The sequence below is a fragment of the Papilio machaon genome, chromosome 3 (assembly GCF_912999745.1).
Source record: "Papilio machaon chromosome 3, ilPapMach1.1, whole genome shotgun sequence".
Classification (NCBI taxonomy): domain Eukaryota; kingdom Metazoa; phylum Arthropoda; class Insecta; order Lepidoptera; family Papilionidae; genus Papilio; species Papilio machaon.
This window is the reverse complement of record NC_059988.1, coordinates 3,010,860-3,035,436: the sequence shown is the minus strand read 5'-3', so window position 1 is coordinate 3,035,436 and position 24,577 is coordinate 3,010,860. Positions and strand designations below refer to the sequence as shown.

Genomic DNA, 24,577 nt, shown 5'->3' with positions numbered 1-24,577 from the left:
CCCCTGCTTGAGAATGTTCATCTTACATAGAGATCGACGAGATGCGTAGGTATCTCGATGAAGTGACGGGTGCAGCCCGATTTAGAGTTATTATCGACGAGATACGTAGGTATCTCGATTCAGTGATGGATGCATTCCGATTTAGAGTTATTATCGACGGGATACGTAGGTATCTCGATTAACTGACGGGTGCAGCCCGATTTAGAGTAAAGATCGACGAGGTATGTAGGTACCTCGATTCAGATACGTGTACACATGCGTGTGTAGGCACGTATATTCAGAGTAGACAATTCGTGACTACAGCATACAGAGAAGTAGTTCACGACAATACCCTAATGCCCAATCTGAGCTATTATCCCTTATGCCGACCTTCATTTACTTACAAGCGGGAGTTATAAATCTTCGTTAGGGCCCGTATGCATGCGTGCCTGACCAGCCCTTTTACTTGGCAAGAATTTATAGTCGCACAGTTGGTTCATTACTTTGTCTTAAAATGAAAAATGACTTTACTTTTGCATGTGGTAGGCAAATCGTGATAATAGAAAAATAAGAAATATCAATATGAACTAAGAGCGTAGTTTTATTTATCGTAACTTGAACTTGGGAAAATGATCGGTCGATATAAAGCAAGCGTCGTGCAGGAACTCAGTTGACGAGTACTATACGCTGTAAGGAAAAGTAAGGACTAACCCCCAACGCATGCGGGCGCTAACGACTAATGAAACTATGTAACTACGTAACTTAAGGCAAGCTTAGCTAATAAAGAGATGAACTAACCATAGTTACGATGGTATTCAGTAGTCAGTAAGATTTGTTATGAAAAAAAAACTCTAATTCACGGTATTTCAATAACTCTTTCCTTCTATTAAGAACAAGGGCGAAGTGACTCAGGATGGCAGAACTCGTCGAGTTTTAATCAATTCTTAAAACCATTAGTCAATGTCACGTCACGCAATAAATACTCCATGCTGCGTTACGAGTCTCAACTCTATTTGGCCAATTATAACAACTACTAGCTGTCGCTCCGTCTGCACGGAATTAAACCAGACTATGATCTACATCTATGCCAAATTTCATCAAGATCCGTTGAGCCGTTCTGGAGATACCTTCAAACAAACATACATCCATCCATCCAAACATTCGCATTTATAATATAAGTAAGAGGTAAGAAGTAAGATTATTGTTACCGTCGACTACAAATTAAAATATTCCTAAGTATTAATATTAATTATTTTTTTAAGTATGACGATTGAGGAATGTCCTTGTTTTCTCACAAGTCATTGTCTCAACTCTTTCCAACCTGACCACAAGCGGTAAACACTGGCAGAACATCACTGGGATTTTCATTATACTCGTATATAATTAAAGTCATGTTTTAACTATTTTATTAATCGATCTGTCTTAAAAGGAAGATAACATTGTGTCCTACAATACTTACTACATTTTAATGATTTTGAGATAAAAGATTGTTATTAATATGCAAGACAGTCAATCAACGTTTACTATTGAGATTCTAGAAGGGAATTGTCGAGATATCTGACATCTACACAACTTGCAACATTACTATGGTAAGTGCATTTAATTAATGTGCTGGCATTTGTGTAAATCATGATAAATTACAAGCATATAAGGAGTTTAGGTTATGTACAGTAACGGTTCTTTGAAGAAGTAATTAAATTTACTTAAAAGATCATTCACATCGAATGTTCCTCGTAAATTAGTTGTTTAAGGCAACGTTTAATATAATTAAGCTATGTATCTTGAATAATTAAAATTAAAAATAATACTTTCAAAGAGGTCTATGGCTTCTGGCTCAATGCTTCTTTTGTTTGTTGTTTTGCTATTATTAATTGCTTCAAATAAAATGTTGAATTTAAAATATTTATTGTTGAGTATTATTTTATTTCATTTATAAAATTATAGACATGGAAACAATTTGCAGAATGTAACATGCTTTAATTAACATGATATTATGTTAGTGTATTTTCTAAAAAAAAATTTATGATTAAATTCAAAATTACAAAGTGTTTTGTTCAACATTGCTAAAATAGGTTAAGTAATGCCCGAATACTGAAACGTCACTTAAATATGTAAGAGCGTCTTAAATTATAAGACCACGCTTAAACTCCAATATGGAATTTTCGTAAGTCAGTTAAAGACGCATCTCAACTTTGATGCCACTCAAGTCGTACCATGCTTAAAGGCCACTCAATATCACATTTCTTATACTGGATCGTCACTCAACGACATTTTGCTGTCAAAAGAACTGTCATGTCGACTTAAGTACGCCAACAATTTAAGAGTGGTCGCGGGCTATCTTAAAAGTTAAAATCTAAGGTGTTAACATGTCTGCTTCATCATAATCATCGCATTCGGACAAATAAAATTCTCATGTCACAATGTTCGTTCCCGTACTCCTCCGAAACGGCTTGACCGATTCTCATGAAATTTTGTGAGCATATTCAGTAGGTCTGAGAATCGGCCAAAATCTATTATTCATACCCCTATAAAGTTTTTTTAACTGCGCACGAACGGAGTCGCGGGCGACAGCTAGTATTTATATAAAAATGCCGACTGAACGAGAATATATCGAAATCGCAAATAGGTTTGTAGCGACATCTGTCTGCGCCCGCTTAAACTGCTTAAAAAGTGTCTTGATGATATTATGATTTATTAAAATTTTATTAATTTAAACTTGTCAAAACATAACGCCAGATGCTTTCCATTCTACAAAAGTATGGTCAAATTTTTTAATTTTTTTTATTTAAAAATACTTTAAACAGAAAGGATATTTTTTAACAACCTTCTTTGATTTTTGATTATTTAGTATTTTTATTTTAAATTTCTTTACTATTTGGGAATGAACACGTCTTACAACTATAGGTTGTCCAAGCCATGCTGCGTGAAACGGATACGTAAAGTGAATTTTAAGAAAACGTAATCGAGAACAAGTATTTTTTATACACTCTTTGACCGAAAACAAAGGATGTTGCCATGACGTAAAAATAATACGTCTACTTACGGAATCACGCGCTTACATGTCTTGATTTGCGTTTGTGTATACCACTTAAATTTTGACGTCTGTTAAATTGTAAGCAATGCTTACGAAAGGAGATATTTAAGTAACGTTTCAGTATTCGGGCATAAGTCAATTAAATAACATAATTTCAATATATGGAACAAAGAATAAACATGCGACGTACACGTCATTAGTGTGGCAGCGTTGAGGATAAAGTGACATAAATGGACATAAATAAAGATGATTTGGCGCCAAAGTGGATTCATAACACGAGAGCGTATCGTACTTGGAATTGAAGGTAAACAATGTACTACAATATAAACACAAGTCTATGCGCTTCATAATAAAAATACTTTAATATTGTATGTATGTACTTCTTTATACTCAAAAAGATTCATAAAACATATATAAGTACCGGTGACATTGCGTGTTTAAAAAGTATTCCGGTATTTTTTTTCACACGGGTTTTGATTTTTTTAATTTATTTTGCTCCTACTTCTTTCTAACTTTAAGAGCTCCTTCGACCATGCACATGTCCCTTCACATTCCTTCTTCTTTATTGTCAATCCTTGCTACGTAAACACATCTGCTATTTATCTTTATGTCATTTATAGACAGTTGTCATCAATAACTTAACATAAACTTGTTTGTTCTTAAATTAAAAAGAATTCAATTCAATGATAAAATATTACAAAATTAAAAGTAACAGTAGATCACAAGTGTGTGCTTGTATGAAGTAGCGAATGTTCCGTGGGCGGCGTGGGCGTGAGGTCGCTTGCACAATTGCAATACAGTCTATCCTAAAAGTTCAAGTTAAATACATTACGTGCCTTTAATTATTGTACGTACGGATTTGTGTCGATGCTTGTGCCAATCTCGTGGGATAAGGTATTTATCGATTTATATGGCAATACAACTTAACTCGCAAATAGACTACTTTGTAAAGCTACTACGTCGATTTTAAACACAGATTTTTACTTAAAACAAGTGAAGAATGATGTGTTTTCTTTGTGAAATTGTTTGAAGCGCTTACAGCAGCTAACAAAAGAATGTGAATCGCTTAAAGTAGCAATCCTTTACAACTGTTTTCATTTTCGTTAATGCCTCATTGTGCAACATGAACAAGTCGTATTTAAGAAATGTTCCTCAATGAAACGAAACTTTTATTGTTAAAACCTCCATGTTGTTACACATAGCGGATATAGACTTGAAGATCAAAAGTGTGCACAGTATAACATTTTAAGCAGTGAGTAGGTAAGTACCTTTGTCTAGTCTTTATAGCGTGAGATACTACGGTTTCCTACAGCATTAAACATGCAGATTGTATATTAAATAAAACGTGAATGTGGTCTACATACAAATTTTACATATAATTTTTCTGTAGGTTTCCCAACGATATACAAAATTAAATACATTATCATTGTATTATAACAAAATTCTTATTATTACATCACAATAAAGCGGGACAATCTTTAGCGCCTCTCCATTACTGCTGTCACGTAGGCGTAAACCAAATACGGCTCAGGTGTTTATCTCTTGACATCCACGAGGCCTCCATACACTATAAAAATTACTTTATGCTTTGCTAACGTATAAAATCGGCATATAGATTAGCTTAACATATAAAGTAGCTTAACTACCGATAATATTCGAAACTGACGGTTAATAATTCTAGTTAAATAGTATCGAATAACTGGCATTGCTTTGCATATTGTTAAAGACGCTATTTTGTTTTATTGTCATAGTAACCGAGTAATTTATTTCGCATGCTAACAGCAAGACAACATAGCAATATTTTTGTCTAAAAAGGCATAAGTAAACTAAACGAAACCACCATATCTGTCAAATGTTTAGGTGTAGCCATCTATTAAAGAAGAAAGGCTTTACGACTTGTCTTAAATCCGGATTGTTTTCCGCAAGACAATTCCCAATTATGTGAGTCGCCTACGTTTGCTCCAAAACACAATATAACTGTCCTTAAACAGAGACAGAGTATAAAACTTTTTATATATTTTTAGCATGGAGTTTTGGGTCGACTTGATTCTTCTAAAGTTTAGGTCGAATTTACGATGGGAATTTCTACCTAGTAAAGTCAAAATAGCGTTTTAAATACCATTATTGCGAAAGAAAAATTAATGTTCAGATGTTTTAAAGGTGTTTCAGTGAATTTACATGGTCATGGTTTCAAAAAAACTATTTCGAATTTTTATTTTACATGACTTTGGATTTAAATGCGTATCACGATTTGCAGGATACTAGTAAATGATATATTTTGTCATAACTCAACAAAAAAAATCGACTACTGAATATAAAATACCAGGAAAATTAATCTCGACTGATGAATGAACGCGTGGCGTGGGTGCCATGGTCGACCAGCTAGAATCAAACTGCATACATTCAAACCCACTACTGACGGTTTTATAAAACCGAATAAATTATGAAAGGCGTTTCGGCAAGAAATAATTATTATATTTTTATAGATTGTCATTATTTTTTTATAACTGGGAAATAACAAAACCATCATGTGAGTTTATTCTAAATGGAAACTAACTGGCTGTAATCAAGGCTACTTTTCTAGATACATACCTTTTAAGACTGGATTTTACTCCGCTCATAGTATTAGTAAAGGGAAAAGTTGGACTATTTGATAGCTTTTATCATTTTTTGAACCTGTACCTGTATAAATACTCATACTGTCAAAAACAAGAATATTTTGTACGTGAATGCGAACTTCTAATAAACAATATCAAAAAATATCGTAATAACATTACGACGAAATAAATGTTTGCACAAATAATAGTCCTACGTGCTCATCTACGACACCTTTTGTTTAATATTGACTTTAAAAATGTTATCAAAATAAACAGTAGCAGCAGTGGTGCAATGCAGAGGCCCCTCGGTCGCCGTCTCTTAATTTGCTTGGATTCTTTGCAAAGAGCAATCGCGCCACTTCAAACTTTATGCAAGCTAGACTTTAAAAAGGTAAGAAGGTGAAGGTATATTTAAAAAATGGTTATAAAGAATAATTTTAATCAAGAAAGCCAATCTATCTTATATGTATAAAAGAAAGTCGTGTTAGTTACACTATTTATAACTCAAGAACGGCTGAATCGATTTGACTGAAAATTGGTGGGCAGGTAGCTTAGAACCAGGAAACGGACATAGGATAATTTTTACCCCGTTTTCTATTCTTTATTCCGCGCGGACGGAGTTGCGGGTAAAAGCTCGTTTAAAATATTGAACAGACTGTAAGTTAACAACTGTTTAATTTAACATTGAATAATATATGTTAAAACTACTAAATAAACTATATACTTATACCAAACTAAAAATAAAACAAGATAATATAAAAAATCGACCCCAAATCGCTGCGCTCGCAGAGTAAGGTGCCCAAGAGGTTATTGCGCCTTACGAAAGCGCCTGATAAAATATTAATAACATTTGGCCATGTTTTAATAAATAATGAGTGAATTTTTTAAAAATTTTAGGAGTTATAAAGAAAATGTTTTTGCAGAGGTTTTTTAAAATAAGATTTGAGATTTATTTATTGATAAGCCTGACCTCGTTAAGAGTGTACTAAAAGTTGAGAGGCGTAAGATTTGTATACTGTCTACGTTACCTCATGATCTGTATTCACCTTGACTTAGTTACGTTGATCGGCCGTCGCGAAACGCGTGGGCAACCTCCAACCTCCTGCCAACCAAATATGGTTCCACCGCAACTTTTAAAGTTTCTCTCACAAGTGTAAGTTCGCCGAACTTGAAGTTTTGTTCTCAAGCAGTCGTTTAATAATGAGTTCGTGAATGTGTTGCGAGTTTTCTAGTGGAGTTGTTTACCAAGTGTTTTCATTTATAATAAGTAACGAGAAAAACTATAGGTCTCTCTTGATTAGATATTAGCAAGGTTTGCAAGTTATTTTAAATGTAACGCGTCTTTTCGAATTTCCATTAAAATCGGAAGTAACTTTTTTTCTTTATCAGTTTGACAGATCAACGTACATAAACATTCAAAAATAAGGCACTTCTGGTACTGTTTAGCTCACAGACTGTTGCATTAAGATTAAGTGGTATCCCTTAGTGTCAAAATAACGTTTCTGAGTTCGGCAGTAAATAAAATTTCCTATATATTATTTAAAGAACAATAGAATATCTTAGATTAGTTACTTGTAAGGTTTGTTGTAGGAAATCTTATTAGATATTCAATGTCTTGCATAGTTAACATTGTCCACGCCATTGTTCCATGGCACAGTTTCGCGTGGCATGCGGCCTAGAGGAAAGCGGAACACTCTATTCACATATTAACATTTATAGATGAATGGATGTACAGGAACGGAATGTCATTCTGAACTGTTGTTTATGTAAGTCACATTAATACGTAAAATCTACCTATACTATACAACACAAACAATGCATCAAGACGATTGTCTTCAAGCATTGTTCTTTGTTCATTATAACTTGAATGTGGATATGGTATTCTTATATATATTTTGATTTTATTGACCTCTATAAATATATTAAGTTTCTGCAAACTGCAAACTTGTAATAATACTTTTCCTTTTTAACACAATCTATATATATAAAAGAAAGTCGTGTTAGTTACACTATTTATAACTCAAGATCAGTCGAACTAATTTAGCTGAAAATTGATGGGGAGGTAGCTTAGAACTAGGAGACGGACATAGGACCTTTTTTATCTTGTGTGAATTTTTTTTTATTCGGCGCGGACGGAGTCGCAGGTAAAAGCTAGTAATTAATAAATACTTATTGATCATGTTAAAGTACGCGTACTATTTTTAATATTAGTTGATTCCTTGTAAACTGAACATTGCGTGAAATGCGGAATTATTTGTAACATTGTATAAAGTCCTTGGTGGGTTTTAACCAACATGCTACTTTTATATAACTCGTTAACATCACGATAATTTACTTGAACAATCAAAATCTCATTAACAACACAATGTGAATCTTCTCACATGTCAGCGACCAGACGTACCATGGTGTACCAAGTATATTTTGCTTGGCGATTTTCATCTGTTATCTAGCTAATGTTAGTTTGATACCGAGGCTCGAAATAGTTGTTTGCAAGGCAAACGTGATTACTTAATGCTCTCATTTTGCCTTATTATTTAAATTCCACGACTGTTGAAATTTGTTACTAAAAAAATACAATTATTTATATTTGTTAGATTTTTTGTGCTTACATTTTTATAACCTTTGTGGTCGCTTTTAAATGTTAGGTTATGGTAAGTTTCTCAGACTAAATCTGTCATCATTATATCGTTTTTTTTTTGTTCAAATTTGTCATACTTCTTACTCTTACTAATGTTATAAATGCAGATGTTTAGATGTATGTATGGGTATTTTTAGGTATCTCGAGAACAGCTAAACGAATTCCGCTGAAATATGGTTTAATTTTTTACACATAATTATATTCCGCGCGGACGAAGACGCGCTCGACTACCTACTAGTAGTGTCTGAATTGAGCATAATCTACATTAAGAAAAATTGACTCACAATAAAAAAGGTTGGACGACAAAAAAATAATAAATAATTGCACAATTTCATAACAGTTATTGTAATAAAAAGTATAGGCAATGAAAATGGGAAAAAATATTATTGCTCTTCATAAAATGTACGAGTAGAGTGCGGGGAGATACATTTAAGTGCTTTCACAATGGACATGATGTTCCAATTCCCACATTATAGCCGGTCCACGCATAACGTTCATTCATATTCTATGAATTTTTAGTGTAATCTAGTATTATGGCCACGTATATCAACCACATTGTTGACATACTAAAGGATATCATGAGTAATTGACAAGCATATATGAGATAATATAATAGAAGCAACAACCTGTTAGGGTTGTGCCAAACAGAAATCTATATTTTGTCTTAGTTTATATGTCAAGGGCGTTGGAGCAGTATTGTTCAAACATTGGTGTGTTTGGACAATACTGCTTGGTTTGGATAAACATTTCCAAGGGCATTAGACTAGGAATCTAATAAGATAATAATGTTATTTTATATGAAACTTGGACATTTTAAATAGAAATTTCAGTCGAAAATTTAACTTCAGTACCTACTAGGGTAGTTAAAAAAATGTCAACAAACATGCAATAAGTTAACATTTACAATATGCAAACGAACTTGTTAAACAGAATATGTGCTACCAATTTATTTCATTTCCGAGAAGAGATGCGGTCTCTTTTGGTCAGTCAAGTGTGAAAGTTTTAACATCACGCGGACGTGGGAACAGCATTGTGATAACTGCTTACGTTTATATCTTTATCAGTTTTTAAATCACGTTTTTAATTAAACGCCAGGAATACTGTTAACCAATAGGTTATACTAACGCGTAATACTTTATGGTATATTAAATCGCACCAGATATCCGTTTGGCCCGAACCAGATACAATTTTCCCGCGCCTTTCAATTCGTACAAACTTGGTTGAAAGCATTGTTACATTGTAATTATCTTCACTTTTTTCCATACTATCTGTCGCTCGCGACTCCGTCCGCGCGGAATTAAACAACTTAATAAGTAGTCTATATGTTTTTCCGGACCATTTTCTACATCTATGCCAAATTTCATCAAGATCCGTTGAGCCTTTCTGGAGGTACATTCAAACAAACATCCATCGATCCAAACATTCACATTAATAAGATTAACATCACTCTTCCATAGCATATCTTATTTTCCTATTGCATGTTCTATTTAACATCTAAGGCTTCACTTGCATGCCAACTAACTCGGTTACCAGCTCCCCTTGGTATTGAGTTAAAACCAATAAATGTGAGGTTTTCAAATGTTAAATTAGTAACTTATTGTAAGTTGTATTATAAATTAAGAAAGTGACTGACCTGGGTCTAATCGGTACGCTTAGTCACAATATCTTCTGTTATAAAAAATCTTCTATTTCATGCTTGAAAACGATTTTATTATAATAGTACAATAACTTGTATATAACCCAATTCACGACGTATACTTGACTCACACCAAGTATACTATCAGTTGTTCAAACAAGTTCATTCGTTACTGTCTTCTAGGAAAATAATCTTCTAGAATTAATGATCTCAGCGATACGCAAGTGGCCAGTGCCATTATCAAAAAGTCAGGATGAAAAAGTTTATTTATCGTAAAAGTAAGTTAACTGTTTAATAGAACATGTTTTTTAATCATTTTAAGTGTGTGTTCAAGAATGGATTTCGACAAATACTTATTCAAAATAAGTTTATAAATATTATCTCTTAAAAGCTTTTTCTCACGTATCACCTTAAGTAAAGAATATAAAGTTACACAATGGAACTGATAATGCTATAGAGTTTTAAAGGGCACTGAATAAAAATAAATCGAATTGAAACTTGATCTACTTGAAGAATGTTTTTGCTTTCTAAATAAATTTATTCTAGAAAAAGAATACTCGACGATGGTCGCTTCGACGGGGGCACAACTACGACCCCATAAAATGTAAAATCTTTATCACTTTTTTCGTCACTTTTTAGCCAGTCTATTGACTGGAGTGAAGCTAGATTGGTTTCTAGTATTATTTTATTAAAGCACTAGACATAATTAAAAGCCATTTCTAAAGTACCAACATAAACGTTGCCTTGAGTTTGTCGCAGAATTGAAACTTGTTTGTTAGTATTGGCATTCACCGGCTCGATTCACTATTAGCTGGCTAATGACGACGTTTGCGAACATTTAAATACCGCAAGATTGATTGCCGCGGAATTGAAGCTCAATCTCAACGAAGTTAGCCAATTCTTATTCAAATCTATGTGGATATGGTATTCTTATATATATTTTGATTTTATTGACCTCTATAAATATATTAAGTTTCTGCAAACTGCAAACTTGTAATAATACTTTTCCTTTTTAACACAATCTATATATATAAAAGAAAGTCGTGTTAGTTACACTATTTATAACTCAAGATCAGTCGAACTAATTTAGCTGAAAATTGATGGGGAGGTAGCTTAGAACTAGGAGACGGACATAGGACCTTTTTTATCTTGTGTGAATTTTTTTTTATTCGGCGCGGACGGAGTCGCAGGTAAAAGCTAGTAATTAATAAATACTTATTGATCATGTTAAAGTACGCGTACTATTTTTAATATTAGTTGATTCCTTGTAAACTGAACATTGCGTGAAATGCGGAATTATTTGTAACATTGTATAAAGTCCTTGGTGGGTTTTAACCAACATGCTACTTTTATATAACTCGTTAACATCACGATAATTTACTTGAACAATCAAAATCTCATTAACAACACAATGTGAATCTTCTCACATGTCAGCGACCAGACGTACCATGGTGTACCAAGTATATTTTGCTTGGCGATTTTCATCTGTTATCTAGCTAATGTTAGTTTGATACCGAGGCTCGAAATAGTTGTTTGCAAGGCAAACGTGATTACTTAATGCTCTCATTTTGCCTTATTATTTAAATTCCACGACTGTTGAAATTTGTTACTAAAAAAATACAATTATTTATATTTGTTAGATTTTTTGTGCTTACATTTTTATAACCTTTGTGGTCGCTTTTAAATGTTAGGTTATGGTAAGTTTCTCAGACTAAATCTGTCATCATTATATCGTTTTTTTTTTGTTCAAATTTGTCATACTTCTTACTCTTACTAATGTTATAAATGCAGATGTTTAGATGTATGTATGGGTATTTTTAGGTATCTCGAGAACAGCTAAACGAATTCCGCTGAAATATGGTTTAATTTTTTACACATAATTATATTCCGCGCGGACGAAGACGCGCTCGACTACCTACTAGTAGTGTCTGAATTGAGCATAATCTACATTAAGAAAAATTGACTCACAATAAAAAAGGTTGGACGACAAAAAAATAATAAATAATTGCACAATTTCATAACAGTTATTGTAATAAAAAGTATAGGCAATGAAAATGGGAAAAAATATTATTGCTCTTCATAAAATGTACGAGTAGAGTGCGGGGAGATACATTTAAGTGCTTTCACAATGGACATGATGTTCCAATTCCCACATTATAGCCGGTCCACGCATAACGTTCATTCATATTCTATGAATTTTTAGTGTAATCTAGTATTATGGCCACGTATATCAACCACATTGTTGACATACTAAAGGATATCATGAGTAATTGACAAGCATATATGAGATAATATAATAGAAGCAACAACCTGTTAGGGTTGTGCCAAACAGAAATCTATATTTTGTCTTAGTTTATATGTCAAGGGCGTTGGAGCAGTATTGTTCAAACATTGGTGTGTTTGGACAATACTGCTTGGTTTGGATAAACATTTCCAAGGGCATTAGACTAGGAATCTAATAAGATAATAATGTTATTTTATATGAAACTTGGACATTTTAAATAGAAATTTCAGTCGAAAATTTAACTTCAGTACCTACTAGGGTAGTTAAAAAAATGTCAACAAACATGCAATAAGTTAACATTTACAATATGCAAACGAACTTGTTAAACAGAATATGTGCTACCAATTTATTTCATTTCCGAGAAGAGATGCGGTCTCTTTTGGTCAGTCAAGTGTGAAAGTTTTAACATCACGCGGACGTGGGAACAGCATTGTGATAACTGCTTACGTTTATATCTTTATCAGTTTTTAAATCACGTTTTTAATTAAACGCCAGGAATACTGTTAACCAATAGGTTATACTAACGCGTAATACTTTATGGTATATTAAATCGCACCAGATATCCGTTTGGCCCGAACCAGATACAATTTTCCCGCGCCTTTCAATTCGTACAAACTTGGTTGAAAGCATTGTTACATTGTAATTATCTTCACTTTTTTCCATACTATCTGTCGCTCGCGACTCCGTCCGCGCGGAATTAAACAACTTAATAAGTAGTCTATATGTTTTTCCGGACCATTTTCTACATCTATGCCAAATTTCATCAAGATCCGTTGAGCCTTTCTGGAGGTACATTCAAACAAACATCCATCGATCCAAACATTCACATTAATAAGATTAACATCACTCTTCCATAGCATATCTTATTTTCCTATTGCATGTTCTATTTAACATCTAAGGCTTCACTTGCATGCCAACTAACTCGGTTACCAGCTCCCCTTGGTATTGAGTTAAAACCAATAAATGTGAGGTTTTCAAATGTTAAATTAGTAACTTATTGTAAGTTGTATTATAAATTAAGAAAGTGACTGACCTGGGTCTAATCGGTACGCTTAGTCACAATATCTTCTGTTATAAAAAATCTTCTATTTCATGCTTGAAAACGATTTTATTATAATAGTACAATAACTTGTATATAACCCAATTCACGACGTATACTTGACTCACACCAAGTATACTATCAGTTGTTCAAACAAGTTCATTCGTTACTGTCTTCTAGGAAAATAATCTTCTAGAATTAATGATCTCAGCGATACGCAAGTGGCCAGTGCCATTATCAAAAAGTCAGGATGAAAAAGTTTATTTATCGTAAAAGTAAGTTAACTGTTTAATAGAACATGTTTTTTAATCATTTTAAGTGTGTGTTCAAGAATGGATTTCGACAAATACTTATTCAAAATAAGTTTATAAATATTATCTCTTAAAAGCTTTTTCTCACGTATCACCTTAAGTAAAGAATATAAAGTTACACAATGGAACTGATAATGCTATAGAGTTTTAAAGGGCACTGAATAAAAATAAATCGAATTGAAACTTGATCTACTTGAAGAATGTTTTTGCTTTCTAAATAAATTTATTCTAGAAAAAGAATACTCGACGATGGTCGCTTCGACGGGGGCACAACTACGACCCCATAAAATGTAAAATCTTTATCACTTTTTTCGTCACTTTTTAGCCAGTCTATTGACTGGAGTGAAGCTAGATTGGTTTCTAGTATTATTTTATTAAAGCACTAGACATAATTAAAAGCCATTTCTAAAGTACCAACATAAACGTTGCCTTGAGTTTGTCGCAGAATTGAAACTTGTTTGTTAGTATTGGCATTCACCGGCTCGATTCACTATTAGCTGGCTAATGACGACGTTTGCGAACATTTAAATACCGCAAGATTGATTGCCGCGGAATTGAAGCTCAATCTCAACGAAGTTAGCCAATTCTTATTCAAATCTAGATAAAATTATGATTAATTGATTAGGAAACTTTTTTAGTTCAGTAACGGTTAGTGAATGTAATCTTACTAATATTATAAATGCGAATATTTAGATGGATGGATGGATGTTTGTTTGAAGGTATCTCCGAAACGACTCAACTGATCTTGATGAAATTTGGCACAGATCTAGAGCATTCTCTGGAAGAACACATACGCTACTTATTAAGTTTTTTTTTTAAATCCGCGCGGACGGAGTCACGGGCGACGGCTAGTGGTTTATAGATATTAAACACTAAGAAATTTGCTGCTTGAGATGATTTATAGAAAAGGCATTATTCATGCAAACATATGGTATTATGAGTTACGTTTTGGATGCATTTAACATCTCAAATTTTTCCAAATGCTTCTCAAGGTCATTTCATTGTTATTTAATCGGTCCCGAAGCGTAATATCTTACTAAATCTACACTAAAGTTCTCTGTTACTGGTTAAACGTCTAGCAGTAAGTTATCATATAAACAACGCTGATCGCCATTCTAATCTAAATTCTAAAGTCATGTTTACAAATTAAAACAAATGTATGGGTTAAACTGTTTGGTCGTACATTTTTAAACGAGTTCCGCGTGACGAAGCTCGACTTATGCAAGACTTAATGACGCCTGTGAGAGAGTGAAAGTAATACGAGCTTACAGCTATTTGCCGGAATGTATCGAGATTACAACGATTCAAGTGTTATTTCTTTATTAACTTTAATAAAACACGAGACTTTTAGCTGAATGTTTTTGTTGATTTTACGGTTAGTCTTTTTTTTTTTGTATAATGACTGTAGTATACTTTTCAATGAACCTCAGTTTAGCCGTTCCAGAGATACCTTCAAACAAACATCCATCCATCTAAACATTCGCATTTATAATATTAGTAAAATTCAAATGAGGTTAAAATTTCCATATATGTAGAACACAAATACTTAACAGAATAGGGAATTAATTGGCGAATAGAATCAACCGGTATCGGTCATTGACCCGAGCGTCTCAAACTATGACGCAAACTGATAACAAATAGAATAATACGGTGCAAATAAGAACAAGTACAATACGTTATTACAACATTTATAGACGATGATAATGCTTTGATAACATACTACCTACTTATATGACTATATCAATACTAACTAGAATAAGCAGTTTTATAAATTACCACAAATAGTTAATTTTAAACGCACTTTTGGAAAAGTAAAATGAAGTTATTAAATTCAAAACATTCTAGAAACGTAAACTTTTTTAATTTGATTTCGTTAGTAGAATTTCATTAGGTCCACGTTACCTTCATTTCAAAATGTTCTCCATTTACCAATATCTCTGTTTAAAACATATTGTTATGTCTGTTTTGTCAAAAGTAATGACAGGGATGACGATATGTTTTATACAGAAATGTCAGTCTCAGAAACCCACGGAAAACGTTGCAATCTCAAAGTAAGTACAAATACTGCGTCAATTTTGTTCACAACAATTTCTTCAAATATTTTTCCCCTTATCTCGCACTGTCACATTTCACTTTACCGCATGATTGTATCTTCTATACTGCAATACAAACTCTCACTTTGCCGGCACAATATTATAAAATAATCAAATACAATAATGAAACAGCATTTCTAACATTATATAAAGTGAAATGAGCTATTAACTCAGCTGGTTTGATAGTAAGTAATAAAACATTTCTTCGACTTATCTTTAAAACTTTCACTAAGCCTATTATACATGGTGTTATCACTAGAGATCAGAACTAGCTAAAGAACATTAGTTAAATTTTATAGTGTGTGTTAGTTTCCAGTAGAGTTGAGTTCGCGTGTAGCACGCCATGACCTTGAATGTTTCTATACGATAATTCAACTTTTCTAACACCTAAGCGACCTAAGAAGTCATGAATTTCTTCGACCAATTATTTTTTTAAGCATAATCCTTCCGAGTACCATACATCGATAATTTCCCAATATGTATTAATCTCTGTTTTTTTATGAGGAATTTTAATAGAATATTTCATAAGTTATAATATATATGTATTTCTCTTTAAGCTTTCGTTCGAATTAATTTAGTCTTAAAAGAGCAAATAATTAGATTCCGTAGCGTACGAATCCATTTATCCACAAATCCACATAAATAGAATTCATTAATTTCTTTACCTTATTATAATTAGAACGGAATAATTAAATAATTACACTAATTAAAGGAAATAAATGGGTACACATGGATGTGGAGAAATTTATATTAATCTCAATATTTCTATTAATGTTTTGATAATTATTTTTCATCTAATTAATTTTAAATAAGAGTTAGTTTCCAAAATTATTAACTAACTAAAACTAACTAGGGTGACGCAGAGACCCAAAGTGGGCCTTGGCCTCCGACAACAAAAGTTTCCAAAATTATTGCAGAATAATTATCATAGTGCGTGCAGTTGCAAATGAGATGCGTAATAAATAAATTGACGTTTAATTCAAGAACCAAATTATTACCCCAGTAACACATAAATCGAATAGTTATATAACATACATCTTTATATAGGTATGTCGAGATATAAAACGTTGAGTTCGTCTTATTATTTACTTCGTCGCTAACGAAATAGTGGAAGTGTATTTAATTTCGTATCTTACAAATTACTCTCCGAATTTTCACAATCCCAAAATTCGAAGACTTTCAAAATTTTACTCGATTAAAAGTTATGACTAATTAAGGGTTTTGTTATCAAAAAGCTCGTTGACCCAACACGAAGTTTTAGAACTCTGTCATGGTAATGAATTATGTAAAGTACTCAGAAACTAGTCTTAGAGACGTTTTCTTTGAATTTTCGTAGAAATGTCAGCATGTCTTTAGTCAATGTGGAGCAAAGCATAAAATAAACCGTGCATTTCAATTTATCCCTTGTGAACAACTACATAAGAGCTATATTTCAATTGTAATGCATTGTAAATCTCGTAATAACACGTTAACACGCTCTATTGCCATCCGTTCCGTGGACACTAATCCTAGCTTTTATCTGTGTTGCGCAAGAGTCACAGGCCCAAATATGTGCTGCAACCGTTTTTTTTAACCGTTCAAATGCGTGAAGCCATTGTCAATCCGCACGCTAGTCGGTACAATCACTTCCGTCCAATTAACATTTCCGTATCTAGATGAATGTAACTAGGTGAATGCGTTAAAAAATTAACACTTTCAAAGTTTTTACGGATTGAATTCCTTTTTCTTTCGCGCTTCCTACATATAAAGTAGGGTAGGCGGTCTAGTCTTAAACCGTGACATAAATCTGGCTGTCATTTGAACACAGACTAAAAGTTCCTGATGCGTTTAATATTCTGTCAAATTCTTTATCTTTTCATAAAATATTTGTTAAACTTGGCCCTTGTGTTAGTTTTCCTAGCAATACTCACAAGACGAATGTCAGTTGCGCCGACTCTGGCGCCGCTGGGCCTCAGCCAAGTCGCCCGTTGCCGTCGTACCGTCCAGTTTAAATTTAGAACACAAGTTTTTTTTAATACTCATAATAGATGTATACGTCCGGCGAGGTGAACAATCTCTTGCCGTTAAGAGATGCATTTGGATGGACTAGCGACAAGGAAGTAAAAAAAAAATGTTTTTTTAATAATATGTGGAGGAAAAGAGAAGGAGCAAGTTGAAGTTGTATGGTAAAAAACTTATGAAGATCTTTGTCATTAATAAGTGATTGTAATGTTGACAATTTTAAAACCATTCAGAGACATTGCTCGCACAAAAATGGGGGAAAAGAACACAAGTTCCTTTCGCTCTTTATTTAGTTTATTGATACATTTGAAAGTTTTCATTGAAGATCAATGCACGGTAACATTGTAGTTTCAGTAAGAATGGCGGTCCGTGACGTGCATAGCAGAATCACATCCTGTTAGGCATTCGTTTGCTGATTGCCATGCGAAGCGCGTGCGTCTTACTGTTATACTCAAATGTATGTCATTAAGTATACCAAGGATTATTGACTACATAAAACTGGCAAATTGGAAAGCCAAATAGACATTTAAAAAAAAGATTCATCAGACTCGGTTCACCAGGAGCGGAGTTACAAGGTAACATGTAAAAGATTCTCCTCCTTTTTGAAGTCGGTTAGAGATATAGAAATCTTCTTTAGAAATCGTAGATTTTACAGGTTATCAAAATATTTGTTAATGAAGACCACGTATTATCATAAAAAATGAGGCCTGAATTAGAAACTGCGTTGAATTGATATTTTAAATTCATACAAATTTAGAGTTACTCTAAATAACAGTAAAAGTTTTCGAAAAAAAAAAAGTTAAAACTTATTCTGACCAATAAATATTCGATAATGAACAAATTTGTAAGCATTTTGTATCTTGATGTTTTTCTTAATTTAAATTATCATCGTGCATAATTTAATGTTAAAATGTGACAAACACGATGACGATCGTCGATGAACACATTGGTGTTCTCGCTGCTCGTTTGTCCCCATCTCTTATATAAAAAAAAAAACTTGATACTGATATAGCCCCTGCGCATAATCGTTCTAAATGATAAGTAAAAAACGAGTTAATAAAATGTTTGTTGACTATAGTCTTTAAAATCAATTGAAAAACAAAAGAGTGTGAAACAATAAAATTAAATCCCTGTACACAGAAGACAGTCGTGAAGTTGAAATACCTAATTCCGCGTTTCGTCTGGTGAGTGTGGTGCCGGAGGCCTAATTTTAGTCCTCCTTCCCACCCCTTTGGATTTGATGGAGGAGGAGATCCATAGGAAAGTTAAATATTCTCTTTTTGTGCGTCTCCTCCTTCGTCGATTGAGGGTAGGCAACGCATCTGCAATTACGAATGTCTATGGGCAGCGGTCGTTTCGCCATTTCGAATTCATGTGGCCGCTTGCTCGTTTGCCACCTTGTAATATATAAAAAAAAAACATTACACTGCGGTTCTCCCTTGATCATGTATGAACAAAATAAAAAAATGCTTGCGTAATAATACTATGCACAAAAACTATATACACAGAACACAATGATACATATGCAGCATATCATAGCAGGATTCATTGATTTGAATAAAAGTAATGTTCAATTGGAATGCCAAAGTTACGAACTGTGCCAAACTGAACCGTAAACATCGACAACGGATAAACGTCCGATTTGTTTTTATGACTATAAATAAAATCGATGTGTTGTTTGTAAAAATAGGCGATAAATTGCACAAGAGTTACTTTATGTGGGACATTATACACACCATGATTAAACCTGCACAGATTAAACACATAGCTATGCGACCATACGTAATTTGTACTTAATGAAAATACATAGTAAACAATTTGCAATGAAATATTTAATTTTAATATATTTTGTTTTAATCTTACTAATATTATAAATGCGAAAGTTAAGATGGATGGATGGATGTTTGTTATAAGTTATCTCCAGAACGCCTAAAGGTATCTCGATGAAATTTCGGCATAGATGTAGATCATAGTCTGGAAGATCACATCGCAGACGAAGTCTCGGGCGACAGATAATCTTTAATAGTGTAAACTGTTTTAAGTTTATAATTTTTTTTGTCTATGTATTTCACGTTTCTGATCATGTAAATAAACGTGATAAAAGAAGCCACAGATTACCTACTTGTATAGAGATACAAATTTCTAGTTTGATAAATAAAATCAAGGTCAAAGTGACCTTACATCAAATATATTTTACTACAAGGAATTAAATTTTAATTAATATAATTTTGAAAATTCAATTAATAAGTTACTATTGATTCAATTGTAAGTCACATAAATAACATTAATAAATAAGAAAATGAGGTACAAATGTTTAGAATTAAAATTTGTACAGATTATTAATTAAAAACGATACGATAGCAGCATAAAAAGAACAAAGACGTCTGAGAGGGAGTCGCTTTTGAGATAATGTTGCTATATTTAGCACCGTTTGAGATATTTTCAAGACTTCTTGGTATCATATTCAGAAATATATTATGATTAAAACAAAGTATTTTACCCAGTATACGTTTTTCAGAATGGCAACTCTGATAACTTGTTTTTCTTAAAATTTCGTAGTTTATTAACATGAATTCGTAAAACAATAAAAAAAACTCGAAGTATCATCAACTTCGGATTTCTTGGAATGAAAATAAACTCGTTTTCGTTATAAAATGAAGCTATATTACCACAATTATAAGAACCAATCAAAAATCCTAAAGACCTCAGAAATAAATTAATAACAAATCATTCAAAGGAAATAATCTGTCGTAAATTGACATTTGTATGGCCTTTTTTTATATTATAACGTGGCAAATGTGATTTCGCTGAAATATTGAAGCGACCGTTGCTTAGCCTACTTTTAATCGACGGAGGAGAGGACGCACGGAATCCGAATATTTCCCCTTCTTGTGCGTCCCCCTCCTGTGGTTCTCCTTCCCGGTACTGTGGTGTTGCGCCGGGAGAGACAGCCCATTCGTGCAAAAGAGTTTGGATGTTTTAAAATTTTGACCAAAAACACGGCCACTGTTTATCAACATTGCTTTTATACAGTAGTTTGTCAATTAAAAAATATCGTCTAAACAAAATGACAAAAAACATAATTACGCTACTATATCGGGTATTTCGAACGTGACATATACAGCAGTGACGTAATCGTGTGTAATTCGCATGTTCGGGTCAATTGTTGTGTAATGTTCGTCACTAAACAATTCCGTACGAGAGAACCATTTATCTGTATACCAATTGACAGCGGCTAACACGCAATCAGGAAATTGCGCTCGCTGTCTCTAATTACGAGTTATCTAGATTAAAATCACTTACCATTAGTTTCCGAGTCCAAAATCTTTGTATAAAACATATCGTCTTCCCTGTAATTATCTTATATGTTTTAAACGGGGATTTTTGTCTCAGAAAACCACGATAAGGCAACCTAATTTAAAATCTGGGATCCCTTTTGATGAATTCCTATGTCCTATTCTTTCGTTTTAAATTAAAAAAGAAAACAAACAACCAGTTATTGTTATGTTTGCAAAACTATGGATAGTTCTCGGTTTTGTTCTAATAAAAATATTTTCATACACAAGTAAACAGACAGCGTTATGAATAGTTTGTTTACAAGAAGGACACGTTAACATTGCCGTATATATTATTTATTCAGTCTGAGTATTACTCTGAAATACCAAATAACCTAACAACACAATTCAGTCTTTATGTTAGAAACATAAAGAAACATAAACGTTTTATAATCGTACCGTAAATTGAAATAGTTAGGTGTATTCACAATTATTATGTAAATATAAAAATACGGAAGATAGGGTTGTCAAACTTTAAATACTATTTATAACAGATAAATTTTGGTTAATAAACTCTAATAAAAGTAATATTCATTATATCCTAAACTCGAACCTTGTTAAATCAAAATCCTTAGTAAATAAATACCGTTCCCTTCCGCTGAACCCTGACACTCGGTATCTCGAAATATTTACACCTTTCAACTCAAAACTAATGTTGTTTTTCTTAGTGGGCATTTTAGTACATATTTATACTATTTAACTCGTATTTCAAAAATCAGACTCTGCAAATGGTAATTAGCAAAAAATTACTTCTTACCACGAATTCCCTGAAATCAAATACCTACTTCACATCTCGAATTTGTTATTAAGCCGAAGATTCAATAAGTCGAGAGTTTTGACATTCAAGATAGATTTTCTCAGTATCCTTACTTCAAGGATACAAAATTCTTAATCTGCATGTCAAAACACGTGATTTAAAATCATAATACACTAATAAATACGCTTTAAGATTGTTAACAATGACTAGTATTTCTGTAAAATGTGAATTTTACAACGAGTATGCAAACATATTATACCAGTAGTTATGAAGGACATTTTTGTAAAACTCGAACAGTGCTAATTGCAACTACATCATACGTGCAAACGCTGTGGTATGCGTATCTCATTTATAAATCGTATTGTCCGCCTGTCGTGTCATATGTCACTGGACATTATGGCATTCAATAAGATAAAATAAATTCGGATTGTTTACAACTAAGGTAAGCATATCAATGATAAAAATAAAATTTCTTAAATTCCGACCACATTTAGTAAAATATTTGAAATAACACAGTAAAACGATATTTGAAGATGTCCGTTAAATTTTATAATGGCTTTTCAGAACTGAATTTACCGACCTTGCGTCTCACGTATCAGCACAATGGAAGCCGGCGAACAGTGAAAGGAACTTCAGCATTTGTTTCCCGAAACGACCCTGACATTAGCCAAATATATTTAATATGAACCACGGGTCCAGAATTTATAAATACACGTCAAAACTTGGATATAACATAATTTTATAAATATAATTATCGAATTTACTTAAAAGGAATATTGGAAGTGTGGATAAGTCAGTCTATCATTGAGTGGTTAATTTTACAAACGACAATACGCCCATATAACCAACTTTGGGAAATGTGAAAAAAACCTATATCAACATTTCGGGTGATGCGAATGTGACTACATTTAATTAACAAAAACATGTTTTTTGTTATTTAAATAATTAATAGACATTCATGCACAAGATGGAATTAGTGTAGAAAGTAGCTGGCGCTAGTGCTACCTATCGTTAGTCTGCGTCTGGGAGACGTATTGGCAAATTGACAAAAATACCAACCGGAGAAGCGCACTGCACATGTGTAGTGGTAGAATATAATCTTAACGTGTAAAGTTTTCCAGATGATTTAATGCCCAAACCCGGCGTTCAATGCACTTCGTTAAAAAATGTGATAAGTTATTATAGACATGAATAAAAAATTATGACATTTTATAACATGTTTTATAATGCGCGTTAGATCTTCCAAGAACAGAAAATAAAGCAGTGACGTAATTTATCGTAAAATAATACGACGAAGTGTTTTGTCTTTGGCAGCGACCTTTCGCGAGAAACTAGTCTAATTAATTATGAAAACACTTGTACAATTTTAATATCGAACCTTGCAGCAAACAGCTTCTCCACCTACATGTACGCCTGGTATTACATTTGTTATTTTTTACTTTATATTATTTGATAGGTATATATTATTATTTAGTGCACATTCAATTTAATCATTACATGACATTGTAGATAGCTATGATGGGATTACAAATATTAGTCTCTAGCTCTAGAGCTAAGACTAAAACTTTTCCTTTCCTGTCTCAAGTTCAATATACATTATGTATGTTATTAAATACATAATGATAATAAAATAATATAACACATGCAACACATATAAGAGTTAAAAACTTAATATTACCTGTGCTCTGTTTATGACGTCGTGCGGTCCCCGCCATGTTGTTGCCGCTGGTGATTTTCGCTTAGCGAGTTCTAGAGTGGCTTCGCTGGGGCATCGTTCAAACATAAGCACTCGTTCAGCCACAGATCCTCGCGTGAGGAAGGGACGAACGGGAGTGGCTCCCGAGGCGGAAACGGATTCACCGTTGCCGGCGCTGGCGCCTGCACTGGTAGCACGACGAGCGCGTGCCTCAAACTTGGATCTGGCCTCGGTGACATGCGAGCCGAGCGACGCCCTTCTCTCGCCACCAGCCCCGGTCGCCGGCTTCCTCGCGCCGGTGTCAAGCCGGTCCTGGTACCGACTCTTAGCGTAGTCGACCAACGAAACCGGCGGGACGACGTCCGGCCTCTCCGCGGTCCTCTCGGCCACGACGCCGCCGGTGCGCAGCGCCCGCAGCAGTCGCTCCTCCTCGCGGGCCACCTCCAGCCGCATAGCCGCGGAGTCACCCCGACGAGAAGGCACACTGCTTCCGGCGCCGTTACGTTCTGGTACCAAGTCCGGAGGCAACGTAACATCCATCGCGTCCTCTTCGGGATCGGTTCGCTGCTCCCTCCTGGACTCGACTCGTTGTTCCCTCGCGCCCTCCGAACGCTGGTCGCGGCGGAACTCCGGTCTTTGCTTTATTTCAGGCTTCGGCTCCGGCCGGGGTTTGGAACGTAAGCTTTCTGTTAATTTTATGCCGGGCGTGGGCCTGCATGACAATATCTCCGTGGGCGCGAGTCCGCGCGCTTTCCACGTCTGATAGATAGCTTCCGCATGATCCGATATCTGTTTAGCGATGGCGGCGATGTCCTCCTCGCCGGTGTCTATCTCGCGGCGGGCAGTGGCCGCCATGGCCAAACCGCTCGCCGCCGTGCAGCCGATATACGAGGCACCTGCTGCCGCTCCGGTCGCTTCACGGACGCAAACGCCCCATCGGCACACACAGTGGACACAAACGACTACACTGAGAGGAATGCACTGAAACTGCGATCACTGGGGAACGGCACTGAAACGGTACGTCAATGGTTACACTAACAGCTGTGTCGGAGCGGCGAACGCGCGTGTAACTATAAACAAAGGCTACGATCGCGGATCACGATGCGGCAAGCTGGTTGCGGCGAGTGACAACAAACCGACATCGAAAGCGAGCGGCGAGCGCGGACTGCGGCGCCGC

The 24,577-nt window shown here is 34.3% G+C and overlaps 1 protein-coding gene across 1 annotated transcript in view; it reads right to left on the bottom strand.

Annotated features, from left to right (window-relative positions):
• The window catches only part of LOC106712439, an 80,754-nt gene extending 56,177 nt beyond the window's left edge, over positions 1-24,577 (bottom strand). The window contains exon 1 of the mRNA XM_045686229.1: positions 23,383-24,577. Coding sequence (XP_045542185.1) covers positions 23,383-24,255 — 873 coding nt within the window. The 5' untranslated portion in view covers positions 24,256-24,577. The remainder of the gene's footprint in view (positions 1-23,382) is intronic.